Source organism: Tamandua tetradactyla, chromosome 2 (genome assembly GCF_023851605.1).
Source record: "Tamandua tetradactyla isolate mTamTet1 chromosome 2, mTamTet1.pri, whole genome shotgun sequence".
Classification (NCBI taxonomy): Eukaryota; Metazoa; Chordata; class Mammalia; order Pilosa; family Myrmecophagidae; genus Tamandua; species Tamandua tetradactyla.
The window spans coordinates 169,603,061-169,622,035 of NC_135328.1; the positions used below are offsets into that span (position 1 = coordinate 169,603,061).

Consider the following 18,975-nt stretch of genomic DNA (forward strand, 5'->3'; position numbering starts at 1 on the left):
TTTTGATTAAGAAAAATAACGTGAGCCTTGAGACTCAGTTATTAAAAAAACACCGAGAAGAGGAGAAGGAGGAAGAAGGTGGTAATCAGAGCCACCGGACTCCGGGCCCGCATTTAGGGAGCAGCCAGCGCCCTCGCCCCAAGTCCGGAGGGGCAGGGCGGGGCCGTGAGATCGGACACGCCGGGCCAGCCGCCCTCAGTGGCCAGCCAGGGAGGGAGCCTGGCAGCTTGAAGCGAAGGGTAGAAAACCGCCAAGAGCACGGAGCGCACCTTCCGCATTCGTAGAAGCAGCTAGTCTCTGGGGCGGAGCCGCGGGAAAACTGTCGCGCTACCTGCTCGAAGGCGCCTGCGCGCTGCGAAAGCCGCCGCAGGAGTCACCTGTCGGAGCGCCCCGCCAGCCTAGCTCGGCGCCTGCGCACCGCGCCCCCAATCCCGGCCGCGGAGTCACGTGTTCCGCCAGCAGCCGCCTCTCTAGCGGCCGCTTCCGGTCGCCGCGCCGCCACCGCCGCCGCCACTGCCCGGGGACCGCGGGGGGGCCCAGGGCGGTGCCGGGCGGGAGAAGGCCGGGAGTCAGTTTCGGATCCGCCGCGAGGTATGCCGCGTACCTGCCCCCTGGCGTGGGGAGATCAGGGGACGGCGGGGGCGATGGAAGCGACTTGGGACCGGCCGAGGACCCGGCGGCGGGCCCAGCCTCGCGGGAGTGGGGGCCCCCGGCTTCGCCTCCTCCCTGAAGACTCTGCTCCCCACCTGTCGCCCGAGCCGGGGCCTGGGTCCGGCACTGATTTCCATTTCCAGTCTCCCGTGCGCCGCGGACTTGTGTGTCTGACTCTGACCTCCTGCTTCCCTGAGTCCGCCCGCTCCCCGCGCCCGGGTCACAGCAGGCAGCCCCGCCATTCACCGGCCACTGAAATCTACATCCCGTACCAACCTGGGCTCCCCCTCCCGTATCCCCACCTCCGGTTAGCCTCGGAGCCCTGTTGACTTTACTTCCCAGTTCTGGAATCCGTTCAATTCTCTCCACATCCACCGCCACGCACATGCTCCATCAGCTCACGTCTTTTCGCCTGTACTGTAACAAGATGCTCCCTAGGGGTGCTTCCCTGCCTTCATTCTTCCTCCTCCTTCCTGTGCACCTTCCCTTCTGCGGATAGAGTGATGTTTCTGAAATCCCGTGACTTCTCTCCCCATTGCCCTCAAAATAATACCAAACTCCTTTAGGCTTAATGGTTTTTGTTTCCACCCTCCTTGCTCACATTTCCAGCTTCGCTTGCGCTATTTCTTATCTTCCACTTTATACCCCGGTAATATCCAAGTGGTCTTTTAATGTCCCTGTGCAGACTAAGCCGTTTTCCCACCTCAGAAACTTTATTTATTAGAATGTTTCCTGTGCTTAGACTCCTCTTCCCTTTTCCTCCCCCCAGCTTCTTCATGACTCAACACAGGCATCAACCCCACCTCCCCAAAAGGCCCTTTCTCTCCCTGGTAAGGGACCGCATCTGGGCGCCCATAGCCTGGGGAGCAGTCCCGTGTGGTGGCTTGTCTTCAGGAATCTTGCTCCACCATGCAACTAGCTGTTTCTTGAGAGTTGACACTATTTAAGATTCATTTCTGTACTCTCATTGCCCAGAGATACATAGAAGTTCCTGTGAATGGTTGTGAGATCTCTGAAGTGTTCGGAATGCTGAGTCAATTTTCTCTAGAACATAGCCCTCCGATAGAACGTTCTATGATGATGTTTCATGATGATGAAAACGTTCTATAGCTGTACTGTCCAGTGCAGGAGCTACTAGCTGCGTGTGGTTGTTGAGCACTAGAAATGTGTCCATTGTGACTGAGAAAATCGATTTAAATTTTAATTAATTGATGTTTAATTATTGGACACCACAGCTCTAGAACCTTTCTGAATCCTAACCTGCCTCATTCCCATCCTGTTTCTAGAGTTATTTTCCTCAATCTGCCTTCTGAACTCCTCCCTACTCAACCAAATTGGTCAGTCAGTTCTGTAACCTTACATTGTATGTCCATACTCCCTATTTAAACCCATTAACAGGCAGTCCCCATACCTTCCCATCTCCCTGTGCTGCTTGCTTCGGTGCTAGAATTCCAACTGTAGCATTTCATCCTTTTGTATTAAGCATTGCCCTCTTTCTCTGAGTTAGGAGTTTACTAACCATACCTTACCCTGGGTTGCATAATATTGGGGGTGGAGCCTGAAGCCTGCTCCAGTCTGAGTCTGTCTTCTCCCCACCTGATAGGCATTTAGGCTGCCAAGATGCCAGGCCCAAGACCTCGAAAGGGCCCTCGGGCCAGTGGCCAGGGTGCGGCAGCTGCTAAGCAGGTATGGACACATCCTCCTTCCCAACCGTGGGCCATTTTGGGGGAGGGTGGGTGTCTATGCTGAGTTTGGACAAACTGGGTCACCTGTGGGGTTTTCCCATTAGTCCAAACACTTGAGGAGTACCTGTGGAGTTGGCAGAGCCCTAAGAGTCCCTCTGAGTAACCCGTGCCACACACATTTGGGGAGATCAGACCTGGACTCCTGGTGAGGGATGGCAGACCTAGACTTTGCATGTTTCACCCTAGGCATCCCCCTGCACGGCTACCTCATATGAGTGATAAGGAGCCACCAAAGTGCAAGATGTTCTCCTGGGTTCCTCATTTAGGGCCATTACCAGCCAAGGATGCCAGGGCTTGAGGGAATTGGTCAGTGGCTCAGGACAAACCTGGCTCAAGTGGGAGACTAAGGGTTTGTGTCTTCTAATTTTCTTTCTTTGTTTCTTCTGGCCCAAACTCGAAGCCTTATTAGATTATTTTTCTTGCCTGAAAAGTGGCAGGTTAGGGAGGTGGAAGGGTAAGGGGCAGGCACTCTGGTCACAAACACCTTATTTTAAATTCTGGCTGTGCCACTTGCAAAGCTGTCTCAGTTTGCTGAACATGGAGATAAAAATAGGACCAATGTCTTGGAGTTGTGAGAATTAGATAATCAAGTATAGTGCCTGATAGCTATTGCTGTAACTGTTTTTGGTTTTAATAAAGGCAGTGTAATTTACTGGGTTCTTTGTGGGAAGATTAGCATCCCAAGGAGTAATATTTCAAACCTTAGTTTCCTTTTCTGTACAATGGGCTGTACAGACAGTGAAGGAGGCACAGAATGGGACATCAGAAGCCATGAGTCTGGCTCTGGGGCTGGGCTCTATCTCTGCCTTACTGTGTGGTTCCTAAGAATCCTGCTCTGCACCCAGCTGGGGCTTTTTGTGGAGTTCAGCCCTGAGAAGATGCTGCTGGAGATGGATGAAACTGAAGACGACAGGGATCTGGAGGCAGAGCTGCTGGCGCTCACCGGGGAGGGAGGGGCCGCAGACAGGAGGCCAGAACCCAAAGGGCAAGGTAAGTTTGTGGCACTGGGCTGGGCTCGGTACTGAGACATGAATGGTCCAGGCTGGTGGTGGAGCAGGTCCTCACCTGGCAGTTGGGAGGATCCAGCCAGGTCAGTGGGTCCTTCTGAGAGCCATGTCCCTCTGTAGCACTCTTTCACTGGGACACCCCCTCCCTGTTGTGGGTAAATCTGATTCTTGATAAGAATGAATGGTGTCTCTATTCTTAGCCTTAACCAGGGCCCCCTGTGGAGTAGGAGCTCAGTTAGCACAGATTGAAGTGAGCACTTGGTGAGTGCACAGAAACTGTATCGAATGAATAAGTGGAATCTTCCCCCACAGCCTGGAAGAGGACAGGGACCTGGGGCCTGGGAGGGTCAGGAGGTCTAGATCTTCTTTTCTCACCAGGCTCCCTCAAGAAGAACACCCCCATCCCATTTGCCTCTGAACTAAGAACAATGAGAGGACCCTGGAAAGGGCTCACCGGTCTGGGAGAATCACGGCCCTTACTTCTCTTTCAGTCAGAACCTGGATTGGGGTTAGACAAGTCTGAGTTTGAATCCTGGCTCTTGCAATCAATGGGATTATGATGTTAGGAGAATTGATACTGGTAGTTGTCAGTTTATTCATACATAAAATGAGGGTAATACCTATTTTGCAGAACTGCTGTGAAACTCAAATGAATTTTAAAAGTCTTTACAGATGTGAAAGATGTGGTTGAGGGAAACTGGTGGATATCTGTGATTAACTACTACAGGCAAAATGCAGAGAAGGAGGCAATTTGTTGCCTTTTGCAAGGCCCCTATTGGATTTTTCGTGCTGGGTCATAAAGGTTGAACAGGAGTTTTCCAGGTGGGACTTTGGCTGTAAGGGGGTAGAGGGGGTAGATGGTGATTTCTACTTGGGAGTAACTTCCCAGGACAGTGGATTGAAGACCCTCCTTTATGCATCTTGGACCTTTCCTGAATTGCCCTGATTATCTGACCCTCCTCTTCCCCCAGCCCCCCTGCCCATGGCCCATATTGAGAAGTTGGCGGCGGACTGTATGCGGGATGAGGAAGAGGAGGAGGAGGAGGAGGAGGAGGAAGGGCTGGAGGAGGATGCAGACCTGCTGGTGTGTCCTGCCAGGCTGGTGTTCAAGGGCTCCTGTGGTCAGCTTGGGCCTGGTGGAAAAGAGGGTGGAGAGAAGGCCTGGGGTTTGTCATTTGTGTTCTCTAATTTTTGAGTGAGTGCTGTACCCTTCCTGGGCCTCAGTTTTCCTTACTGTACAGTGTGAGGTTGGTGCTCTCATCTGAGCTCTGCAGTTGGGGATTTTCAGATTTGAAGGGCTATTCTTGATCAGAATAAAGGAGTATTTTCGTAAGGGGGACTTTCAGGCACCATGACTGATGTTGGGAAATAACTGCTGGTAGGTTGGGTCCTTTATTCTCAGACCCTATCCTGGGCATTGCCTTGAGGCCTCAAGCTCCTGGGACTTGTGTCTCTCCAGACTGAGCTGCAAGAGGTCCTGGATGAAGATGGGGAGGTTGGGGTCCTGGCTGATGATGAGGCAACCACCCCGGGCAGCCCTGAGGAGCAAAAGGGGCAGGAGAACATTGAACCTGCAGTGCAGACAGACCTAACAACTTCAGTCTCAGTGGCTCAGGTATGTCTGAAGAGGCTCTGTATGCCTCCGATACCCCTGTGTGTCCATGCATAACACGCATACAGAATGGCTCACCTATCATAGCGGAGTAACCCATTCCAGAGCCCTCCTCCAGCAGCTGCTCCAAGCAGAGACTGGGCAAAAGAAACTCCTCAGCAGCTGGCCAGCCTCAAAGGCTTCTCTGTTCTCCCAGACCACCCCCCTCAGCCATTTCCTGACCTGCTCTGATTGTCTGGGCCTCTGTGTTTGCCTCTGATATGGCCTCTGGGCTCTTCAAGGAGTCTTTGCCTCCCAAGTTGAGGCTTTTAGGCTCTTTTTTTCTCTTTGAGTCCCAGAGTTCTGCCTTCTGGGGCAGTGGCCTCCCAGGGAGGGAGCAGCAAGGGTCTAGCTGGCCCTAGAGTGGGTGGGCCCTGAGCTGAAGCATCTGCAGGCTGGAGGGCCTCGGGGGCTGAAGGCACTGCTGGAGGAGCGGATCAGCAACTACCGGGCAGCTGCAGCCAGTGCTAAGGAGGCAGGTGAAGCAGCCAAAGCCAGGCGCTGTGAGCGTGGCCTGAAGGTGGGTTGAAGCCAGGCGGGGGCTGGGCAGAGGGCAGTGGGGAAGGCAGGAGAAGGAGGTTGGTGGAGCCCTCGCCTGTCTTTCAGCAGGCTTCCGGCTGAGATGGCCGGTTGAGTTTCTGGACTAGTTCTTTTCTCCCTCAGACTCTGGAGTCCCAGCTGACAGCTGTGAAGAAAGGCAGGAGTATCAATGAGGATGAGATTCCACCTCCAATTGCCTTGGGCAAGAGACCCCCACACCACCGGGAAGCAGCCAGCAAGAGCCCTGAGGCAGAGTCCCCAGTTCTCACTGCCTTGGTGCCAGGTAGCCAGAGCCACTCAATTCCTGGCCTATCCCCAGGGTCACAGCCTCTGCCCTTCCTCCCCATCTTGCCACTGTTACTGCCATGAGTCTCACCTTCCCTGGGAGGTCTTCCACCCAACCAGACCTGTGAACACTGCGAACTCTCTGTGAGTGTCTTCACCTTATGCCTTCTCTGCGGGCTTTTTGTTTTCCTACAGGCGAGTCTTCCCAACCCGAGACACGCCCTTCAGGCAGTCCTGGCATATCTGCCCATCCTGATTCAGACCCAGACCCACGGGCTCTGTTGTTGGTCCGACAGAGAGAGTACAAAGTGGCTGCCCTCACTGCCAAGAGGGCTGGAGATCTGGATCGTGCCCGAGAACTCATGAGGATTGGGAAGGTGTGACATTTGACTCAGAGGTTCTGTGGGCTACTCTGTGTTTCACAAATGGGGGACTGAGTTTCAGAGTGGGGCAATGACCTGCTCAAGGTCACACAGCTAGATGGGTTGAATGAGACTGGCCCAAGGGGGAGTCGTTTTCCGCCTGGGCTTTCAGGGACTCCTGGGTTACACACACACCTACTTTTCTTCCTACTGTAGAGATTTGGTGCTGTCTTGGAGGCCCTGGAGAAGGGGCAGCCTGTGGACCTGAGTGCCATGCCCCCAGCCCCTAAGGGTAAGAATGAGATAACCAGGGGGAATCTGCTTGGCCTGGAACTGGGATTGGGAAGGAGTATTAGGTTTGGGGCTGGCCTGGAGCCCCCCAACCTACACCTCTGTTCTGTGTCTCCCAGACCTGAAACCACAGGCTTCCAAGGTCTCCACAGCACCCTCAGTCATGCCCCCAGCCGTGGAGCGAGTGCAACCAGTGATGACCCCTGACAGCCCAGCAACCCCAGGTAGGACAGGATGGTGGCACCATGGGGTGGAAGTCTGGGGAAGGACAGGCAGAGCTGATGTATCTCCTTCCCCTTTTCAAGCGGTCCCTGCAGAGCCACAGACAGTGCTGGACGCCCTGCAGCAGAGGCTAACCAAATACCAGGAGGCCAGCACCCAGGCACGGGGCAGTGGGGATGAGCGCAAGGCCCGGATGCATGAGCGCATTGCCAAGGTGGGCCAGCTGCCACCAGACCCCATGCCCTGTGCCATCTTCTCCCTGGCTGGCTGCTCTGTCTCTTAGGAGTTCTGTTTTTCTCCCAGAGCTGTCTTTCCATCATTCTTCCTGTCTCTGTGGTGGACATTGAGCCTACTGACTGTTGCCATTATGAGTTCCTCCCCTCCTTTCCTTGCAGCAATATCAAGATGCCATTCGAGCACATCGAGCAGGACGGAAAGTTGACTTTGCTGAGTTGCCTGTTCCTCCAGGTGAGTGGGGCTTAGCCTAGCGACTCTATGAGGAGGTCTTTGAGCAAGAAGGGAGGGAGAGGGAAATGATTTCCTCAGTATCTGCTCTACCCTGCGGGAGCCACCCCTCCCAGCCATACCCAGGTAAGACCCAGACAGGGCTCATGGCACCCTTGTGTTTTCCTGAGGCTGTTCCACCCATCTCTGCTCTGTTTCTTTCTCTTCCACAGGATTCCCCCCAATCCCTGGCCTGGACCCCGCTGCGGGCACTGAGGAGGATTCCTTGACAGCTACCCTAGCAGCTGCCCAGAAACTGGCCACCTCAGAGGATACAACCCCAGCAGAGGAAGATGAGAATGAGGATGAGGTTTGGCTGAGGGTCTGAGACTTCAGGGGTTGGTGGAGGGGGGACAGCAGATGAGAGGTAAACACAGGTCCTGTGCTAGATGTCATCCATATGACACACCCAGGGAGGTAGGTATTCTTTCCCCCATTTTACAGAAGGAAATCTTGGCCAAGGGTTCCCAGCTAGGAGTTAGCAGAGATAGGATTCAAATCAACCAGGTTTGATCCTTGTCACCTTGTTTTCTCCTGTTGGGGAGATCAGACCAGAGAGCTTTTAAGATTTCTTCTAGCCTTGAGATTCTTTAGGGCCCAGAGAAGGAAAGTCACTCATCTTAGGTCACATAGCAAATTAGTACAGAGTTAGGAAATCAACCCAAGACTGGGTGCTGCCATAGTAGGAGTGGGAAACAGATCCCCTGTGACAGACTTCTGGGTACCTGCAGGATGAGCCCCCAGCCCAGGCCCCAGTGGCCAAGAAGCCGGCACAGCCTCTGGTTCCTTCATCCCAACCACTGCCTGAGCCCAAGGCCTCGAGTTCTAAAGAGTCACTGAGTCCATCCGGTGAGTTATGGGGCAGAGGGATAGAGGTGAAGGGCCTAGTCAGGGCATACATGGCTCTGACAAGTGTCTTCTCCCTTCAGTGCGGGAGCAGCTGGTGCTGCTGGAGGCACGGAAACTGCAGTACCAGCGGGCAGCCCTGCAGGCCAAGCGTGGCCAGGATCTGGAGCAGGCCAAAGCACATCTTCGGGTGGCCAAATGCCTTGAGGCCCAGATCATCCAGGCCCGAGCTGGTCGACCTGTCGACCTCTCCAAGGTGAGTCCCACACGGTTATACACTAGGGCTCTCAGGCGGAGGAGGTGGGCAACAGGCCTGACAGGCAGTAATGGAGGACAATGAACAAGTGCCACTTCTTAGAGCAGGCAGGATGTGAATGAACAGAATGTGAAAACTGGGTGACAATCTTTTGCTTCTGCCTTTCTCTACTCAGTAGCCTCAAGAGAGCCCAGGGAAAAGGCAGGTGAGCTGTGTATGATCAGAGATGGCAAATCTAGGGCAAGTCCATTGGGAGGCAGTGTTCCAAAAGCTTGGGATAGAACAGAAGGCAATGAATTCCTATCTGGAATTTAGTAGAAGCTGAAGAAACATTTATTCAGAATTCCTGTCTTTGTTGGACTCAGTAGAGGAGTAATCTTACTCTTGGGGCCCCTGAGGGGCCTTGTGATCTGGGCAGGTGCCTTCACCCTTGACGGATGAGGAGGGTGACTTCATCCTCATCCACCACGAGGACCTGCGACTCTCCCAGAATGCTGAGGAGGTGTATGCCCAGCTACAAAAAATGCTTCTGGAGCAACATGAGGTTGGTAGGCTTCTTGTATGATCCTCCCCTTTCAGTGCCCACAGCCTCCCTTTGGGAAAGGGCATGGGGCTCAGACCATATAGGCCTGGTTTCAAATTCAAATTTTTCTACTTACTGACTGTGTGATCTTGGGCAGGGTGCTTCCTTTCTGTGAATCATGTTTTCTTCATCTCATGCAAAATGGAATGATAATGCCCCTTTCATTCCCCTCTCTCAGGGTGGTTACAAAATTCAAACAACAGAGTAGAAGGAGAAATTGCTGACAGAAGAAGGAAATGTTAGGGGAGACAGATGTGTGTGTATATATATATATATATATATGTATACATAGGCATATACATATATATACATATATGTATTTGTGTGTGTGCGCATATGTCCATGTCTGAACTGCTGCTGCCTTCTCTTCTGGGAAGTCTTCCTTAGTTTTGTTTGAATTGGATTTTGAAGGATGAATAGGAGTTTGCCAGGTGAATTTTGGAGAATGGCTATCCTTAGAAAAGGAAGCAACAAAAACTTAGAAAAAGGTACTTGGAAACAGTAACCTCAGGATATGAGTTTAAGAGCAGAGAGGGGTGAGATAACAGAGGAAGGTTGGAGCTTGGAGAAGACAGGCTTGAATGCCAACCTAGGTAGATCCTACTGTGGACTCTGGAATCATTCTTTGCCCCTATTTTCAGAAGTGCCTGTTGTTTTCCAAGCAGTTCATGCACCAGGGCAATGTGGCTGAGACTACCCGGTGAGTGCAAGAGTTGGGTCTGGGGTAGCTTGTGGGGTGGGGAGAAGAAGATGAGCCCTGCTGATCTGTGTACCCTCCCTGTCAGGTTTGAGAAGCTTGCTCAGGACCGCAAGAAGCACCTTGAGATCCTGCAGCTGGCCCAAGCCCAGGGCCTTGACCCTCCCAGTCACCACTTTGAGTTGAAGACATTCCAGACTGTGAGGTGGCAAAGCCTAAGGGATAGTGGCTCTTGGGGGGAGGCCAGTGTAGGGACAGGGCAAGAAGCTGGAAACTGAGGCTGGAGAATTATGCCTGTTTCTCAAGGCTTCTCAGGGTTGACTCTGCTTAGGCACTATGGGTAGTGAGGAAGAGGATATGGTTACTGCCCAGGAGGAGAGTAGAGCTGGGAGGTTGCTATGGGAGGAACTTGGACTGGGGTCAAGAGACAGAACCCTCAGTACCAGCTCTGCCACTTCTAGCTGAGACAAGCTTTTCCTCCCAGGGGCCAGGTAGGCAGGCACTGAAAGAGGGGGCCCTATTTTCTTCTTTCCACCATTTTCCTTTACTTGGGCTCTTTCTCCTTTCTTCCTGGATAGAATCTTTTCAGAACTCAACAGCACAGAAATGCATCTGATCATTGTCCGGGGAATGAACCTCCCAGCCCCTCCAGGTAACCCCCTGCCACCCCTATCCCGGGAAGCTTTTGCCTTGAAACTCCACTACTGGTCACTGTGGAGACATGGGCTTTCCCTCCACATCAGGGACTGGGTTCCTAGCTACTCCCTCTGAATCTGACTCCCTTTCTCCCTCATAGGAGTGACCCCTGATGACTTAGATGCTTTCGTGCGGTTTGAGTTCCACTACCCTAACTCGGTGAGGTTCTGGTGGAGGTAGGATCCTTTAAACCCCATCTTCTAATCCATATCCTTGTACTTAGTTTCTCCCCCTTGCTGTGAAGTGTGCTATAGTGAGGGGTTTGAAGACCCTTGGGATCCATTCCCTCCAGAGATCCCTTCCCTCAACACTGACCTGGCCAAAGGTTCTGGTCCCGTGTGCCTCTTTTTATCCCCAAGCTGTTCTGACTTATTCCTTCTCACTGCTTTAGGACCAGGCTCAAAAAAACAAAACAGCTGTGGTGAAGAATACAAATTCTCCAGGTGAGGGCCCACTTGAGGGCCTCCTTTTCATTTCATCTTACTTGGTCCTCCCAACTTGGGAGATAAAGGCAGATAGTATCACCACTTCTCTTAACTCCTTTTATGTAGTTGGGGAAACTGAGGCTCAGGGACTTTAGATTACCTAGAGTCTCATAGCAAGGAGGTTGTAGAAATGGGGCTTGAATGTAGGAGTTCTAACTCCAAATTCCAAGTACTTCCCACTTTGTTCTGTCTAACAAGAGCAAAAAACTGTCCATGAGGCCCCACCTTGACCCTGTAGCACCCACTGGTGGTAATCATCCTGTATTGCAGACAGAGAGGTGGAGAAGGGAGGCCTGTTTTCCACTTCCTCAGGAAATCCCTGGGAAGCAAGCCTTTCTTTGCCTTCTCCTTCTCTTGCAGAATTTGATCAACTCTTCAAACTCAACATTAACCGAAACCACCGGGGCTTTAGGAGGGTGATACAAAGCAAAGGAATCAAGTTTGAAATCTTCCATAAAGGGTAAGGCCTCTGACTGTTAGTCACATTGCCAAGGGGGACTAAGAGGCAAGAATGTCATTTCTGTTGTTGCTTTCACCCCAGTACTGCTCAGTTTTCTTGCCCTGGACTCAGCTGATTCACTCCCATCTTCCCTGCCCAGTCCAATCCTCTACTGCTTCTTGGCTCCCCAGATCCTTCTTCAGAAGTGACAAGCTGGTCGGCACAGCCCACCTGAAGCTGGAGCGGCTAGAGAATGAGTGTGAAATCAGAGAGATTGTGGAGGTAGGGTCCAGGGGTTGGGAACCTAGAGGATTTGGCAAGAGGAAAGTCAGCAATTATGAGCACCGTCCCTATTGTGGTTTTTTGGTACCTATAGTTTAATGTAAAAATTTCCATAGTCTGATGGAGAGTAGATGGTATCCCCTTTCACAGATTCAGAGTATCTGAGAAACTTGTTGAGTCACCCAGATAGGAAGTGGTCATGGTCTTTCTACCATTCTTTGTGCCCATTCAAGTTCTCAGGGAAGGTAGATGGAGGGTCCTTGAGGGGTATGATAACTACTGTCAGCTTGGCACACTGGTTTCCAGGGGGAGGTTATGGTTGGGGCAGTTGCCTGGCAGCATAATGAAGTGGAACAAGCTCCTGACATAAAGTTGATAGGTACTTCTGGGTCAGGAACCTATCAGAACAATTAGTCTGTGCTTAGGAAACAGGCCCCAGACAGCTGCTTAAGCTTCCATGCTCTCAGAGGATTTCATGAGTACTCTAAGTAGGAAACTAAGGACCAGAGAGAAGGCTGTAACATAAGCTCCTACAATATATACAATATACCCCTGGCAGAGCTGGGACCAGACCCCTTGCAGATGCCATCTTAGACTGGGGATTTCCCCACTACATTTCACCTGCCTTCCTTCCTTTTGGGATGGTAGTTCTGAAGTGGGACTGGTCTGTAATGGCCCCTTTGATGGTGGTTGGACAGTGCTCTCCAGCTGTCCTCTCTCTTGGGTTCACATCCTGGCTTTGCCATGCAGTGGCTATATAACATTCAAATAGTGAATTTCTTCTCGCTGGGCCATCTGTGAAGTGAGGATTTGGGCTCAGTGGTTTTCAGGCTTCTCCTAAAGCCAGTTATTACCATGGTGATTAAGGGAAAACTGAGTGAGTGTGACTTTAGGTTTCCTGTTTCTACTTTAGTCTTGTTGCTCATCTAGCTTTTGCATTACTTTTTTTATTCTATAAGATTTACGTAAAAGCAGCAGGGCAAGGGTTTCATTCCTGGAAGAGAAGGGAAGCCCCTGGTCCCTGTCCCCCTCAGTTATGTTTTTCCTTTCCACCGTCTTCACAGGTCCTGGATGGAAGGAAGCCCACTGGGGGAAAGCTGGAGGTGAAGGCAAGACTGCGGGAGCCTCTGAGTGGCCAGGACATGCAGTTGGTCACTGAGAACTGGCTGATTCTGGAGCCCAGGGGCCTGTGAGATAGGAGCTTTCTGGGCCCTCAGAACCTGGCCCTGCTCTCTGTCAGGACCTCACAGGGACCCTTCCCTTACCCATCTCATGTTTGGGGAGAAAGCCTGGGAGTTCCTTATTTTTGAGGGGGATCAAGAGGCAAAGCTGTTGGGTAGGGCTCATGAGCTGAGTTTTGCATGTTCTCAATAGAACTGGGGAGGGAAGTTAACTTTCCAAGATTTAACTGTCTTTAGGAAACCCTATATAAACCTATCTGTATTTTCACTGCAGTTTAGACTTACTGCCTTTGCCTTGTGCCCCTGTGCAGCAGATGGTCAGTGCCAGGAGAGGAGTCAGGCCAGCCACCATGTGCAGGGACTTTTCCCAGCTTTGCTGGCTACAATAGCCTTGGCACCTAAGGTTGCTGCTGTTGCAAAGGCACCAAAGACCTGTTAATTATGTGCACTACTGATGCTTTCCTGTTACTGGCCCCTCCACGAAAGTAGATTGTGTTCCTGAAGTACCCAGCTTTGTCTTGCCTCCAATGCCCTCTCAAGCAGGTCAAGGGCAAGGATGCCCTTGTTGCACTGTGCCAACAGTCTTGCAGCCTTAGCCTTCCACCCCAGCCTGGCAACTGTGTGTAGCTTGCCCTGGCCCCTGGTTGTACCATTTCTGGATGTGCCTTTTAATGATTTTACTGTAAGGGATAGGAGAACTCGAGGGTGATCTGGGACCTGTCCCTGCTTAGAATCGGGGCAGGGTCTAGTGACTCCAGTTGGTCAGCGCATCCTATCCCACACAACTCAGATGACCCCAGCTCTGCCTGCGCCTTGTGCCTTCATTCCTGACAGCTGCTGCACTAGCCTTTCTGCTTCCCAAAGGAGTTATTAGAAGAGGAAAGTATTTTCGGTACTACTTAGTGGGAAGGGGAAGGTTGTATCTTGAGTTTGGGCCATGCACCTAAGACTAAAAGACTGTTAACTGGAGAAAAAAAAAAAAAAAAAAATATATATATATATATATATTTATATAGTCGTTTTATTTAAAAACTAGGTCTAATTCGTTGTAGAGCTTTTACAGTTTACACAGAATAACCATCAAGGTCCTACCCTGTTACTTTTTTTTTTTTTTTTTAAGCCAGAGTAGCAGTAACTTATTGACAGAGACTGCTGCTATGACTTCCTCTTTTGAGAGAAGAGAGGGAAGCTTTTCCTCTTCAATTGATCACCTGGGAAATTCCTTAGTTATTTCCCAAGAAATTCTCCTTTGGTTCTGTTTTTCTCAATAGATGCAAGACAATGGAGGGATTTACAGTTGTAATAGCTTTAATATTCAAAACTACATGTTCTTAGAAATAAACTTTAACACCCCATCTTTTTTTTTTCCTTCCTTTTTTAAAGCATTAACTTAAGTTCAACAAAGTAGTCCCCAAGATAATTTTTAAAAGGCTACAGGTGAAGCAAATACATCCAGCTTACTGATCACTGTAGTATTACATAAACAAAGCTTGGGGATGAGCTTCTATGTGCATGTATTTTAGGGATAGGTCCAGACCATGCTTTCCTGTCTTAAGAGCGGAGCTTTTAGTGTGTAGTAGAGCAGAAATGCCAGACAGGTTTTTTCCCAAGAGTTTTATGGCCAGTCTTATCAAAAGCAAATGACAGTTCAGTGGTTAGAATGCCCGCTGTCCATGCGGGAGACCTGGATTCGAGTCCCAGACCATCCACTCCCCCCCCCCAAAAAAACCAAATTTTTCACATATGTGCGATTATAACACTTGTTTGCAGTCACATATATGTGGCAATCAAGCAGTAATCAAGAATGAAAGGGACATTTGTCAGCTTTCATAAAATGGCCTTAGAAAAGAGGGGTGGCCAGGAATGGTTCTTGACCCAACCTAGCCTTTTCCTTACAGTTGGCACCCAATCCAGGCCTTACTAAGAGGGCTGAAAGGACAAGTTTGGTTGGCCTCAGGTTCAAACCAGCCCTAGGAATTTCTGAATTCAGGTCTATGCTAGAAATGCCATTATAATAAAGGTTTTTATGGCTTCAAATATTTTCGCAACCAGTTCTTTTGTCTGCTTCATTGCTCTTTGCTTTTTGAAAATACTCTATGCCGAGGGAGGTAAGACAAAGCCACCTAATGGACTTGGAAATTAAGTTTTTAAAAGGCCTTCATTGAAGCCAAGGCATGCAGGGGTCACTGGTAGTGGGAGGAGCCTGCCCTAGCCTTGTCTTATCCTAAGATTTGTCCAAATCCAGTAACCAAACATTGGAAATTAGTGACTTATGAACAGATGGGAACCAGCCACAACTCAAGTTGTTTTTAAATTTTACATTATCTTTCTGATCAGAGTAGTGCACGCTCTCTTCTGAATTAGTGAACTGAGTAAGACATGGAAGAAATTTATCTTAGAAGTCTTACGATTAAAGAGCAAACTTGTTTGTGACCTTACCATTAGTCTCCTTTCTTATAGCACCATTCTGAGACTTGCATCCTTGCTTCTGGATTGAGGGCTTATTTTCCAGATGTTTGTGGGCAGCTCCTTAAAAATCTTGACCCTTAAGTAAGGGCAACTGCTTGCAGGATGAAACAGTGGGGGCTCAGACTGGCAGAGCTAGGGAACTTGGCATCTGGTCTGGCTTCATCAGATGGAGTCTTCCCTTCTTTGTGCCTTGGGTTCCAAGCTCTAAAATGGGCATAACCATCCCTGTTCTAATTCTAAGCCCTTCTGCTAAAACAAATCCTAAAAATCCCTATTGTGTTGAAACCACCACCACAAATTTAATACAGAAGCAGTGTTTAGCAGATTGTCCGAAATGCATTAAATTCATAAATTATTACCCAGTTGACCAGTTGTGATGAAGTTTAGTTCAACTGGAAATTTGGGGCCCCACCATCTACTGAGATCCTACAACAGACATTTAAAATCTATTGTTCAGAAATCATTTTGCAGCTGAGAGTAGACATGAGAACCTCCACAGGATGAAGTACAGTATCTCTGTACCCTAGAACCCAGCAGGTGCTCAGAAAGTTGATAAAAATAAGTGGAGGCTTTTCACCCTCCATCTTTACTCGAGAGAGTGCCTGCATGCTCTTTTCTATGATATGTACATAAATTTCTCACCTACTTGCTCTAAAAAAAGATAAGTGGAGAAATGACATTGCCTAGTATCTGGGAGATGTTAGATAATTTTAAAATATTTAATTGCCAGAATGACAATTCCATTCCTCTTCAGTTTATAAGGATTGTCTCAATCTTTAGGTTTATATTCTAGAAAATGTGCTTTATTTAGAAATGTGATGTTTCAGCCCTTCACTTTATATAATTCTTATACATTGTATAAAGCAAAGATAAACTAGGGGGAAAAACAAACTAGTCTTGACTGTTTCATACCTAATTCCACAAAATGATTTTACTAAATATAAATGACATATGCAGCTGAGAATGGATCTCACTATACAGGGGCAAAGCTTATCCTTAGTGAGAGAATTGCAGTGATCCAGAAGAAGTGTGTACAATGGTAAGACCTATTTGGCCGAAAAAAAAATCTACAGGAAAATAAGACCAGTCCACAGTGCATCAAACTGAATCTTCCTATGGAGTTACTGGGGAGATGGGGGCAAACAGGTATTGGAAAGAGGGACTCTGCATTTGACATCAGCAAAATTTTACTGGCCTTTTGAATTGTTTGACCTCCCAGCTGTATTTAGAACAAGTTGGCTGTTATACCAAAAATACCTGTCACTGTTAACAAGTGCTTTCTGTTCTTGTCAGCTTTGAGGTGTTGGAGGTCTAAGGACTCTGTCCTTAAAAGCTGGTTCTCTGTAGGCTAAGTAGAACTTCCAAGTACCTCTAGAGACTACGGGAAAAGTCATCATTACAGCTCTCTCCAGCTCTTAGGAAGGCTTATGGATGTAACCCACTCACTATGGGGAGAGATGAACCTAGCTAGGCACATTAGCCAGGCCGGGCCTTTGGGCCTGTCTGGAAAACAGCTGCAGCTCTGAAATCAGCTCCGTACCCTCAGCTATTGCCAAGTGTTGAGCTCAGCTTTAGCCACTGAGGAGCAGCCTCTCACTTCCCTAAAGGCGTTCTTTAGCTTGCAGGGGATTCTTGGAGCTGTGTTTTTACTGCAGTAGAATTGACTGGCTTGGCTGGGGCTTTCAGAAGATGCCAGTGACAGAGGAGAATGAGTTACCTTAGAGCAGTGAAATCCATTTGGTCTGTGACCAGAATAAATTCTTAATGAAAGAGAAGATCAGAGTGCAACACATATATCATGGGTTAACTAGATTTTGGTTCTGAGTCCTACTTTTTTGTTTTGTTTTCGGTGCATGTCTGGGGTTCTCCCGCATAGAAGCTGAGCATTCTACCACTGAACCACCCATCTACCCTAGATCTTGGTTTCTAATATCACTCCTCACTGAAAGAAACCTGTGAGGCTTTTTAGGAAAAAGGCTGATTTTCAGGGCTGGGACAGGGAAAATACAAGAAGAACAATGAACAGTTTTTAAGGCCTAAAAAGGAAATGTTAAAAAATGGTATGGGCTTGTAACAAGGTTATAGGAGTCAGCCACCTAAAAGGGGTCCTATTGGCCAAGGCTGGGACCATTTGAGCACCAAACTAATGAATTAGAACCAGTGAAAAAATAATCTATGACTATAATGAAAATTAAACTAGAAAACAGGGAAGAGAGAAGGACTTCTGCTTATAGTACATTAACAAGTTCCAACTGGTAAAGACGAAGGGACTGCTGAACTGGAAAATCATTTTGCAACCAAAATCGTAAGATCTGTTCAAGTAAGAAATACCAGTTAATGTTAAATCTACAGGGAAATTTTGACCAGTAAGATTCCTACATGGCCTGAACTGGATCCCCTCATATTGCTTATTAGTTATAAAGGGCAAATACAAGCTGTGGAGAAATTGGGCAACACCTTAATCAGGTGATCAAAACTTATTATCGAGGGGCAGATGGATATCAAATGATTCAGATGCAATGTCATGAAAAGAACACATCACTTAGGATTCTGGCCAAGAATGCATAAAATGATCCTAATCATGAAGAAATATGCATCAAAATCAAAATGAGGTATTTTCTATTCAAAAACAGTGGGGGGTTATATTCACCTAAAATATCAATGATATAAAAGATAAAGGCAGGGAGGGTGGAGGGGGAAAAAGATAAAGGCAAAGGAAAATTTCAGATTAAAGGAGATTAAAAAGTCTTGACAGCTATCTGCCATATTTGATTCTAGACTGAAAACTTTACTAGAGGGGAAAAATGCTATGAAGGACGTTATTGGGTCAATTGACAAAACTGGAAGACAGATGTTAAATTTACTGAAGTTGCGAACTGTCCTCTGCTTATGTAAGAGGATGTCCTTATTCTTAGAAAATAAACATTAAAATATTTAGAGGTAAAGGACTATGATGTATGCAACTTATTCTTACCTCAAAATTTTTATGGAGAGAGGAGAGAGAAACATTGATAAAGCATATAGGGCAAAAGTGGCAGTGCTAACAATAGTTGAATCTGAGTAAAGCATACATAGGTGTTTGCTGTACTTGCTGCTTTCCTGGAAGTTTTAATTATTTCTTAGTAATAAAATGTTTAAAAAAATACCTCTAATATATTATAAAAATGTCTTAGGTGTGTTCTGTCAGCTTTTCATACAAAAAGACCCAATTCAGTATCTGCCATTCTCTGGGCAGATCTCTGATCCCAAACTCTACTCTGCTATTCAAGTAACCTCATTTACACTGGAGGCCATTCCTTGATCAAGAAGGAGCATATATAATTCTTGGGCATTTGAGTTACTACAACCAATAATCAGGTAAAAACAAACAAAAATGTAAGTGTGACTTCTACTTAATAAACAGTTGCAATGTAACTGAGACAAGATCAGTGTGGAATTTTCCTTTTTACACCAATTTCTTTTATACCAGTTCTGTACAAAAAGTACAAGTATGATGCTTCATTTTTTATTTCCCCTTTCCTCCCGCCCCACCCTTAGTGATGGTTGTATCCATCTGAGCATTTTTGAGCACATGACCATAAATAAGTCTTAAAACAGAAAAGAGGAATTCTTGTCTAAACAGTAACAGAAGGGGATTAGCTGCAAGGATAGCATAACTGTTGTGCAGTAATAGAAGCTGCCCAGATCCTCTTGGTGGATAATGCATAGAAGACTTAGAATTATGGAACAGTTGACCCACAACCACCTTTTCCCATCCCCTGACCCCAAACCCCTATACCCCCC

At 48.3% G+C, this 18,975-nt stretch overlaps 1 protein-coding gene across 3 annotated transcripts; it reads left to right on the forward strand.

Annotated features, from left to right (window-relative positions):
• Nucleotides 1–492: 492 nt before the first annotated feature.
• Nucleotides 493–14,760, forward strand: CC2D1B (coiled-coil and C2 domain containing 1B). Of its 3 annotated transcripts, none has more exons than XM_077149657.1 (24): nt 493–591; nt 2,255–2,337; nt 3,242–3,386; nt 4,375–4,487; nt 4,863–5,018; nt 5,449–5,574; nt 5,718–5,877; nt 6,075–6,256; nt 6,458–6,533; nt 6,652–6,756; nt 6,838–6,968; nt 7,150–7,222; nt 7,432–7,568; nt 7,990–8,107; nt 8,188–8,360; nt 8,779–8,904; nt 9,585–9,643; nt 9,729–9,845; nt 10,219–10,292; nt 10,437–10,495; nt 10,728–10,779; nt 11,182–11,281; nt 11,452–11,542; nt 12,607–14,760. In XM_077149657.1, exons 2-24 carry the CDS (start codon nt 2,272–2,274, stop codon nt 12,733–12,735), a joined length of 2,568 nt encoding a protein of 855 aa, XP_077005772.1. In that variant the 5' UTR covers nt 493–591; nt 2,255–2,271; the 3' UTR covers nt 12,736–14,760. The 3 variants fall into 3 exon arrangements, with proteins under 3 accessions (XP_077005772.1, XP_077005773.1, XP_077005774.1); XM_077149658.1 differs by lacking the exon at nt 493–591 and adding an exon at nt 1,590–1,988; XM_077149659.1 differs by lacking the exons at nt 493–591; nt 4,375–4,487 and having other exon boundaries at nt 3,223–3,386.
• The last annotated feature ends 4,215 nt before the right edge of the window (nt 14,761–18,975 follow it).

Bases quoted from the DNA above. Each gene is read 5' to 3' on its own strand.
- CC2D1B (XM_077149657.1), top strand. From the start codon at position 2,272: ATGCCAGGCCCAAGACCTCGAAAGGGCCCTCGGGCCAGTGGCCAGGGT. The intron at 6,257-6,457 runs GTGTGACATTTG...TTCCTACTGTAG, and splicing joins AACTCATGAGGATTGGGAAG to AGATTTGGTGCTGTCTTGGA. The intron at 7,223-7,431 runs GTGAGTGGGGCT...TCTCTTCCACAG, and splicing joins TGAGTTGCCTGTTCCTCCAG to GATTCCCCCCAATCCCTGGC.